This window comes from Misgurnus anguillicaudatus, chromosome 9 (genome assembly GCF_027580225.2).
Source record: "Misgurnus anguillicaudatus chromosome 9, ASM2758022v2, whole genome shotgun sequence".
Lineage (NCBI taxonomy): Eukaryota > Metazoa > Chordata > Actinopteri > Cypriniformes > Cobitidae > Misgurnus > Misgurnus anguillicaudatus.
In genome coordinates this window covers 1,638,092-1,649,248 of record NC_073345.2, presented here as the reverse complement: position 1 = coordinate 1,649,248, position 11,157 = coordinate 1,638,092, and the positions used below count along the sequence as shown (strand labels likewise).

Sequence of the window (11,157 nt, the reverse complement as noted above, 5' to 3'; positions counted from 1 at the left end):
AAAATACACTCAGTATTATGGAAATGGAATTACGTTATGAGATTTGTTTATTCTCATCCACATGTTGTTCTAAACCTGTATGAGTTTCTTTATTCTGTTGAACACAAAAGAAGATATTTTGATAAATTATGGTAAGCACAAGTTGTAGACTGTACCCATTGACTTTTATAGTAGGAAAAACAAATACTATGCAAGTCAATAACGTCAACTGTGTTAAAGGTGCAGTGTGTAATTTTTAGAAAGATCTCTTTTGACAGAAATGCAAAAAATATACAAAACTATATTATCAGAGGTGTATAAAGACCTTTCATAATGAACCGTTATGTGTTTATTACCTTAGAATGAGATGTTTTTTTTATCTATATACACCGAGGGTCCCCTTACATGGAAGTTGCCATTTTGGGCCGCCATGTTTCTACAGAAGCCCTTAACGGACAAACTTTTATTACTAAGTTGTCTCCGACGATTACCTGTTTGTCCGGTGGTGGCTACCGTAGCTTCTCTATGTGTTTCAAAAGCGAGGGGTGAGCAGTGGACTGAGCTGTTGGTTGCAATTCACAACCTCACCATTAGATGGCGCTAAAATTTACACACTGCACCTTTAACCATCCCTTCTATCACAATTAAGAAACTCATACAGGTTTAGAACAACATGTGGATGAACAAATAATAACATAATTTTCATTTTGGGGGTGAACTATCCCTTTAAGTTGTGATCATGAGAAAACAAGCAAGCAAAAAATAATAATAGTTAGTACACGACCTCTCTCTGTACATGTCAGAGGGCTGTTTCATGACACAACACTACGAAAAAAAACAGGCTAATTTTGTTTAGTTTGGCTTACTGACAGTTGATTCCATTTCATAAAACAAACTTAAACTAGTTCATACCCGTTTACTATGTCAACTTATGCTTGGAAACTAACCCGGTCCGGGGCAGGCTAACAAAGTTTGCACACTAATCAATAAAATCTTTATATATAGTGGTTCTAGAATTCTAGAGCGAGTACCACTTGAAACATATTTTTCCCAGACAGGACAGACTATCTTAGTCCCAGACTAAAATTAACGTTTGAACTGCCTCAATTTACAAAACACCTTGTAGGCTACTGACATACTGTATCTTAGCATATTTCAGCCCTTACGTAAATTAACCATGGTTTCAAAACATGGTTACCACAAAATAAACCAGTGTAGTAAAACCATGGTTTTGCTGATACTAAGCAATACACCAAAAAAAAGATGCACACCTGTATTGTTTTTGAAAGGTTTTCCCTTTGACCATTTTAGCTGGTCAGAGGCACTGACTTTGTCCTGAAATATTTATTAAAGGGGACATATCATGAAAATCTGATCCATGTTTAAGTGCTATATTTGGGTCCCCAGTGCTTTTTATCAACCTAGAAAATGTAAAAAGAGCAACCCAGTTGCTTGTGATATCAAAAAGGGATCTTATCTTATTATAATAATACCGCCCCTCTTCACTATCCAACCACGGCATTCAGGAGAGAGAGAGAGAGAGAGAGAGAGAGAGAGAGAGAGAGAGAGAGAATAATAATTGACCACACACCTAAAAAGTGGCAATTTTAACATTTTAAATATAAATTATCTGTGGGGTATTTTAAGATAAAACTTCACATAATACTCTGGGGACACCGAAGATTTATTTTACATCTTTAAAAAAAGTATTGTGCAACGTCCCCTTTAATTTATAAAAATGACAAAGAAAATGAAACTAAAACAGAAAGAACATGTGTCCCACAGTTACGATTTAAAATATTTTGGTGGGTCTTTAAATAGAATACAAATCTTATTAGCTGGGTCCTAGATTTAGCACCGACTTTTATTTTGAAACGTATTTCGTCATTCTTTGGGGACACATACGGAGCGTGACGTCATTGCGGCGCGCGCGATTCGCCACCCATCAATTACAGAGGAGACTATTGATATAAGAATATATCTGATTTATCGATAATAACACGAGGTATGGAGTCAAATGAAGAGAGCAGCGAGCAGCAGGAGAAAAGCACGCGCACCGCCGCCCAGAGACGCGCGGAGATCCGAAGGAGAAAACTGCTGCTAAATTCAGAGGACCGAATGAAGAAGATCGTGGGCTTTAACAACAGCGACACTCGTATGTTCTTCTATATACTCATCATTACAGACATTATCACAAGATTATGCTCGATAATTTGTTGCATTTTGCTTTAATGACAACACCGTGATTTGACATAACGTAACGTTACACTGATCGGTCTGCGTAGCGTCACATGAAGCATCTTAGCATCTAAGAATCTTAATGGAAGTAATCTGAACTCTGGATTAAAGTAATTTTTAGTTATTATCGGTTAATGACACACAAAAGCTTTGTGCTATGTCAAGTTTAAATTAGAATTTGAATACCGTGTTTTTCATTCTGGCCTTAGTTGTCACGGGACTTGGTTGTGTCTGTACAAAAGAAAAACAACTGGAGCTAAATGTGCCCCACCCCAGTCTTCCTTTTAAATACCTTTTATTAACTTTCTTCAGATTTCTTCACCTGACTATCTTCTTTTTGACGTTACCCTTACGAGTCAGGCATTTTAATAAACACTTTACAATAAGGTTGTATTTGTTAACATTAGTAGATGCATTATCTAACACGAACTAACAATGAACAATAATTCTGCAGCATTTATTAGTCTTAATTTATGTTATTTTCAGTATTTACTAATACATTTTTTAAAATCTAAAGTTGTAACTGTTAACATTAGTTGATGCACCATGAACTAACACGGATAACTGCATTGTCATTAACAAGTTAATAAATGGTAAAAACGGTATTGCTTATTGTTACTTCATGTTAGCTATTGCATTTACTAATGTTAACAAATACAATCTTACTGTAAAGTGTTGCTGAAATAGTTACTTCAATTCAATTTATTTTATATATAGCGCTTTTCACAATTGTTAATTGTTGCATAGCAGCTTTACATGAATAGATGTAGAGGAGAACACAGAAAATCAATAGATAGGCTAAGGTTAAACCATACAAGCAAGCGTATTAATAATGTCACGTATACAGTAAAGTGCTAAGTTAAGCCAAAGTTGGCTGACTCTCCCTGGGACGAAAAAAACCCCTAGGAGAAAACCCGGTGGGAAAAACTCCTAGAAGGACAAAAACCCTTGGGAGAAATTAATATATATATATATATATATATATATATATATTAGATAGATAGATACGGTAGGAATAGGAAGCGGGTAAGCGGATTAAACTGGTTCAGCCGGTGGTCGTTGGTCGGGCATCGGCTGGTCATCACGTTGAAGGACAGCCAGTGGATCAGTGGTGCGAAGACCTTCACAGCAACAGGAACTGGGTCTGTTTGTCTCATTGTCCTCGGGGTCGAGGGGAGACAAAAACAGAGTTCTATTAGCGTAGGGGCCGTTCGCATGTAATGCAAGTGTCATACATTGTAGTGGTTTAAGTCAGCTCGGTTCCAGACAGGCTAACTATTGCGGCAATAGTATATTACCCATATGAGGTATGTGAGTGCTTTGTTCTAGACAAAATAACCACTGCGGGAAAAGTACATTTACTGGACATTTTATGTGAATGCTTTGTTAAAGAAGAATGTCTTAAGTTTAGATTTAAATTGATTAAATTACTCCTTTAAATACACCTGGGATGCCATGAGGGGGTGTAAATGTGGGTGATATTTTATTCTCCGGTGAACTATTCACTTAAGTGCCACATGTTTCTCTGTTTTTTGCACATTAACAGCAGCTAGAGGTGTTGTGGAGCCTCGCTTCCATCTCGATCTGGACAGGAACGAGCCCTGGTCTTCATCTTCCTCTTCTAAAAGACTCTCGCCACACGTGGCCGAGGCTTCTGGGATCAACAGCGAGGCGTCTGAGAGAAATGTCTGCGGTGATGCCGTAGGTGAGGATGAATTGTCTCGTGGAGTACGACATAGACCTCACGGGGAGCTGTCGGGGGACGAACACTCTCGCTCTCCTCGCAGGGGTTTACAAAAGTACCTGTGTCGCTTTGATGATGCAGTGAAGCTAAGAGGACAGCTGGCCAATGAGAAAGCAGCTCAGGATGGCAGTGTAGATGTAGAGGAGCTGGACACGTTTCGTTTCTTCAGGCTCGTCGGAAGCGTCGCTCTTGCTGTCTTTGTGCGCATCTTTGTCTGCCAGTACTTGGTAAGTGTTACAGAGGTACAGTAAATGGGACGTAAATGTTTTCTCTTTTTTTAAATACTAATCTGAATACCATGTCTTCTGTCTTTCAGTCCATATTTGCACCATTTCTGACTCTTGAGCTGGGCTACATGGGATTGCATAAATATTTTCCAAAGGTTTGTTATTTCTGTGGTATTAACTCATCTGTGTTTTATCATTCACCACTGATTAGATGTAGCGCCATTATTGGCCATTCAGCTCCATATGATATCTATAACTGATTTGTTGGGCTAAATAAAACCTTGATAATTACCTGGGTTTTGTTAAAGCTCACGTAACACACGCTGTTTCTGCATTTCTGATGTTAATCTGGAGTACCTATAGAGTAGTATGACATCCTTTATATCTCCGAAGACTCTTTAGTTTAATCAGATTTATGAAAGAAAGATTAACTTTACCGAATCTTTCCGATAACGTACGAAAAAATGAAGAAGGAGGAGTTACTTTCGCAGGAGGAGCGAGTACGAGTCATGCAACACTATACAACACTGTTTTAACTTATGATTCACTACATGTTCGTGTCATTTATATAATATGCACGCGACTATTTCCAACATAAGACAGAAGTCTTACTTACCGCATGCAACTCGTCATGACCCGGTTGGGAAAATCCACTGCATCAAACACACACACAAAACTCCACTGCTCCTAAACTATAATCCATTGTAATAAACATATAATCCATGCTAATAAACTATATCCATTGTTTCCATAAGGCTGGATGTCTTCTCCTTACATCCAAAAACACACTTATTCTTTCGTGCAATTGTTGACTTTTGAAATTAAACAAAGCTGAGTGGCGTGATAAGCTGTTAGCAGCTCTAGCGTCTCCCGCTGATTGACGGGTGGGCGGGGTTTTCCGGGGGAAGTTTTCCGGGGGAAGTGCCCATATAAAGAAGTGATACGTATCGAAAACCCCTGAAACGTCAGTTAGAAACTTGCCGAAACTTGTACGAACTCTGGCGAAGTGCATTCGGCACAGAAATACTCTGTAACACATCCAACTGCTGTTTTGACACTTTGCCTACTTTTAGCATGAGGAAACAACTCTATAACTGTGTTAATAAGTCAGAATGCTTGAAATACCATTAAACCCCCCCTTTAAATCAACATGTAAATTATTCACTATAAACTTCTGTAATATCTCATAGTGAAAGTAGAAAACAAAATCACTGGTTTATGAGAAGTGGCCATTCTGTACCAGGATGGGGTCAGACTAGTGGTGGCTCGTGACTGCTCATCCAAAGGGCACAAATTAAAAATGTGTTCAGTGTGTTGTGTGTTTTCAAAATATGTGTTTGTTGTGTGTCATGTGAACCATGTGCATCACGTGTTTTGTCAAAATAAGTGCCTGCTGCACACGCGTCAAAACCGTTTATCATAAAAGAGATGCTCACATTCTCTAACTCTAATTACGCATGAGATTATGCGAGTATCTGGCAAACGCGTCTCTTTTATCATAAACCCTTCTGCAGCAGGCACTTGTTTTGACGGGACACGTGATGCACATAGGTTCACTCGACGTGCAGAACACATATTTGAAAAATTACGAACCACACACATAACAGGCTACATACATGTTGTGACGAAGTTCGCATCGAGCGCCCTCAAAAAAAGAAGCCACTGTGTCAGACTGGAATCTGAGTGCATTCAGTGCATTTGGGCTTAAATAGCTGATTAGATTTAGCCATTATTCATTAGCCCAGCTGATGTGATGTCATCTTAAAAGTCACTGAGATGGGAAACGTTATTACTAACTTAAGTCATTTATACAAAACAAAAATGTAACTACTATTTTGTATTTTAATAAAAGATTATAAAGGCACATGCTGTTTTTGGAGAAAATGCCTTTGATACATTTTGGTCAAATCACAAAAATCAAATCACATACTGATATGTATCATTTTATACAGTACTCTGCAAAACCACCCTGCCACCATTTTTTAAAGATCTGTTGCTTTATCAATGGTAAAATAACCATATATTAACATTACACTCCCTTTATGTGTATACAACCACAATTAAATAACTGAAAAACAGCTTTTATAATCTAAAATGTCAAGTATTAACTTAAATGTGATCTCATCTTACACTTGAGCAATAGCAGGATCTCTTAAATGAAAGAGTTTTGAGTGCTTATTGCCAGGAGAGGTCACACTAAATACTGACTTTTGCCAGACATTTTGCTCTGAAAATTGTTTATAAATTATATCATAATCATAAAACAGCTTTGACACGAGTGTATTATCAAAGGATACAGTTGTTAAAAAAACTACTTTGAGTCTGTGTCCACTTCGTTTGATGAAAACGAGCTCTTGTGAATGCCACCCAAACCTTGGTGCACACGAATCAAGCGGACCAAGACCACTGAAAAGCTGAGTCTCGGCCCATTTCCAAACTCTAGTGCGCTTCAAATAATATGCGAATGCAACACTAATGAAAGACATTTTAATGAACAAAAACGAGAAGTGTTTGTGTTTGGATTCGAGTTGGAAAAATCTGTTAAAACATTTCTCCAGGAACATAGTGCTACATACTGACATTAAACTACATAAAACAACACAAAGCTAATTTAAAATTCATTTTATTTTTTAAAATGGTGTATTGTTTCAAAGCAGCTTTACAAGCTTTAAAAAAACAGAAAAAGAAGAATTATTAATGTGTAGTATAGCTTAAAAAATATATGGTATTATTGCAAATCCCATAAATAAATTATTAAAATGTTTTTTACTCTACTTTGACTAGAAAGCGTTTAGCGAATTAATATGATGAATGTCATGCTTCATATTAAAGGGACAGTTCACCCAAAACTAAATATTTTGTCATCATTTCCTCACTCTCATGTTGTTCTGAACCATAGACTGCAAAAAAAGATGGACGACGCCCGTTCACTCTCTTCCATTGCTGAAAAGTGAAGTCGTCAGTGTCCCGATGTGGCGTGATGACATCTTGGGCATAGACATTATATAGTACGTAGACACCTCGTAGACTGAGCTGCCTATTGGAGCTGACGTATCGCGCGGCCGCCATCTTGGACGGGTCTCCTGTGCGCTCCCTTGCGTTAATTTCTAATGAGGAATAATCATAACTACTCTAATTTTTACCGTATTTTCACACGGTTTGAGTTGTTATAAGCGGCAGAGATTTAGTTATGATACAGGACGCTGTCACACATTGAAAAATACTGATTTCATGCTAAAATACTTTGTATTATGCTCTTTAAATATGGCATATTGACAGAGGCAGACACTACTTAAGTATTTTACTTTCTACATAAAAGTACATTTTCAAGTATCTGTATTTTATCAGTGTTTTTCTTTAGAAAACTTATATTCCAAAGCATATTATCATAATTTTTACTCCACTACATTTCATAATTTCAAGTTTTTGGTTTAAGTACATTAAACATCTACTTTTTTACTTTTACTTAAAAAGTACTTTAGTACACAATTTTTATGTAATTTTTACTTAATTAGGTATTTTATGTAATTAGGTATTAAATTAATTTTAATATGAATGAATTGAGAATGAATTGGCTGTGAGAATTTTCATTCCAAATAGCGGCCGCGCTATTGAAGCGCCATCTAGTGGCTGTTGCTAAAAACGAATCAGAGTTTCCCCTCTTGTTCTTCTATACTCTTTGCTACAGAGCTTTGACGACTCTGTCACAACAAAACCCTCCCGTTTTATAGCAACTTCCCATTGCCTCATCATGCCTGTATCACTGGGAAACCTTCAAATGTAAAGAAAAAACAGCGAGAGATCATGAGAGAGAGTACCAGTTCCTGCTGAACATTGACATAATATTATAAATAATAACGTAAAATAACCAAAATGATTGTTCAATCTTACTTGTGAAATGTAATCCCATGTGATCTGGAATCAATATTGCGCCGGTTATTGCAACCGTAAGCTGCACAAAATACGGCCATAGTATGCTTTCTTTCCGTTAACTCCCATTGACTCTGGTGCTAGCGTACAGTGAGGAGACCCATCCAATATGGCGCCGACGCTTGATGCGTTCTAGCACGTCATGAGGTGTCTATGTATATAATGTCTATGATCTTGGTTCTTGAGTCTGCACAGTAGCGATTTCGGGACCAGTCCTGCGCAGTAGTGAACAGGAAGTAAAGCCGCGAAAGCAAGGCCCCGCCCTTGCAAAATGTGCATATCACAGCTGTCAATCATGATGTGACACCACCGTTTTTATAGCATTAAATAATTGACTAAAACAAACTTATTTAAAAAAAAAACTCTTGAATTTACATCAGCATGATAAAAACTACAGTAAATGACAGAAACATTGGGAAAAAAGATGTGAAGTGTAATTAAATAGTCCCATTGAATAACATGGGGGAGGCGGGGTTTATGACCTATCCTGGGACCAGTCACTGGGGGGTGATCGAGACGTTTTGGCTTCACTTTTTAGGGCTTGTGTGGCACGCTTGTTCTATACCTGTATAAATGTCTTTATTCTGATGAACAAATGATGGTAACCACACAGTCGACTGTACCCATTTGCTTCTATAGTAGAAGAAACAAATACTATGGTAGTCAATGGGTACCATACAACATTTTTTTTAAATCACAATGAATTTGAAATGAAAAACTGTAATTTTCTGGGGAATATTGTGGTATTTTTTTTTTTACAAATGACTTATCTGTGATAAATTTTTAATTTATACATTTTTAACACAAATCTCCTCCCCTCCTCGAAACAATTTGTTATGGCAGGTGGGCGGGTTCGGATAAAGCTTGCAGTGATTAACAATTAGCAACAACTTCAAACGATCCAATCAGTTCTCAGTGGACAAATTCAAGTCCAGCCCTAACTTTTTTCCATTTCAGAAATTGTTTCAATCGGATATACGTCACCACCAGGAAAAAAAGACACTCGCTTCTTCCGTTTCATGGCGACTTTAACCTAGCCAGACAGGTTCTATTAGTTTTCCTACTAGTAGAAAAAGTGCCAGACAAAAGACAACAACAGTACAGTACAATACACTACAAGACAGGTGCATTTAAGATTTAAAACAGCACTGAAATGTAATTGACATAAAAACAGTGTGATGATGTGCAAGACAAATTTTATTTTATACTGTGCCCTAAAAGTATGCACTGTTTTTGTTAGGGGAAAGTATTTGTTTTTCCTTTTTGGTCTGGACCAAAAGAACCAAGTGAACCGAATTTCAAGTTTGAACACAACAGTGCAAGGATGGATAGATGGATCTCTTAAAGGCACAGTCACAAAAATAGACTATTTATCCCCTGTCAAAATAAGTTTACAAACATTATTGTGGAACTTATAAAAATAAAATAAAAACAGATCCTACTATTGATTAGTGATTAAATAGAGTGCCATTTATATTCTGGTTTGTTCTCTTGTTTTAAAGGATGTTGCTTTTTTTCTGAGATCATTCTGCAGTCTATGGTCCTGCTTAAAGTGTCTTGTTTATTTGAATAGGTGGAGAAAAAGACCAAGACGACAGTGTTGACCGCTGCTCTCCTGCTGTCCGGGATTCCAGCTGAAGTGATCAATCGATCTATGGACACCTACAGGAAAATGAGCGACGTCTTTTCAGACCTCTGTGTTTACTTCTTTACGTTTATCATGTGTCATGAGCTGCTGCTGCTGTTTGGCTCTGAAATGTCTTGATGGAGCAAACCACAGTGTTTGAATGGTGTCTCATATCAGTTAATGGCTACTTCAACACTAAAGATTTAAACCTTCAGAAAATGAGTCTGCTGTGATATATTGACACTGTCTGTACACGAGGCCTGTGAAAAAGTTTACTTCTTACAGTATTGTTTTGATCTGACTTAAAAATATTTTGTTTTTGTTTCCTTCACAATATATTTATATTTGTCTGCTAATATTAATTTTAAGTAGTGTTGCAGAACAGAGGTTAGAGTTGACCAGAGAAACTAGTGAAGTTCTTAAACCGTAGTAAAGTTTGTTTAGTGAATGCTCTTTTGACAAGTCTGTCAAGTCCATGTCATATTTCTCAATAACACCAAAAGGAAAAAAGAAAATAATATGCAAATTAGAATTACGATTGTTTGTAAAGAATTTTAAAAGTTACTTTCTTACAATAAAGCCCCCCGCCACACACAAACATATAAATGCACATTACTAAAGTTTGAATAATTTCTTGGGGATCCTTAATGATCTATTTATTGTTTTGTTTTTTATTGAGATTTAGTCAAACTCACCATTTGCCCAAAATTATAATGCTGGACCAACAAAACCAGTCTACACTACTCTTAAACAAAGATTTATAACTTAAAAAAGTGAACTGCTTCCAGCTTTTAAGAACAAAAATGCTCCCATCTAAAATCTTAAATAGCAATTTGATGAGACTTCAGAATTATCTTCTGAGAATGTACACACTATCGTCATCATTGCCTTTATAGTTGTATTAGAACATTTTTATGTTGTATAGCTGTGCATTTGTGCATTTGTCTTTAAAATGACTTTACTTGCAGTTTAACGTGCATTTATTTTAATCTGTTAATTGTAACCTTATTTATTTGGAAATTAATATAGAATTGACCATTAGTTTATCATTGGTTCTGATGATATGTCATAATCCTGTGAACCGTACTCTGATGTATTACTGTGTTTTTATTTGCACTGCTAAGTTGAACACCACTGCTTGCGATTGTAACGATGTCTTTTATTATGAAATGGATTAAGGAGGAGCTCCTGCTAAATCCATGAAATAAATAGTTAATTCTGACTTGTGTCTGTCACTATCATGTGTCTATATTGGATATATAAAATGTAATATTAAACGCAGCAAAAAGTTTACGCAAAATACCATAGTCATTCTGCAATAAAACGTTTATCAGTTAAACTAACACTATTGTTTAAACCGCCACTGTTCTAAGAGAAGTAGGACACGCTTTTGTGATTTAGCAATACGCTTA

At 36.7% G+C, this 11,157-nt stretch overlaps 1 protein-coding gene across 1 annotated transcript; it reads left to right on the top strand.

Annotated features, from left to right (window-relative positions):
- Window positions 1-1,861: 1,861 nt before the first annotated feature.
- camlg (calcium modulating ligand) lies at window positions 1,862-10,967 on the top strand. Its single transcript, XM_055181050.2, has 4 exons — window positions 1,862-2,134; window positions 3,764-4,188; window positions 4,278-4,343; window positions 9,692-10,967. Exons 1-4 carry the CDS (start codon window positions 1,987-1,989, stop codon window positions 9,881-9,883), a joined length of 831 nt encoding a protein of 276 aa, XP_055037025.2. The 5' UTR covers window positions 1,862-1,986; the 3' UTR covers window positions 9,884-10,967.
- Window positions 10,968-11,157: the final 190 nt, after the last annotated feature.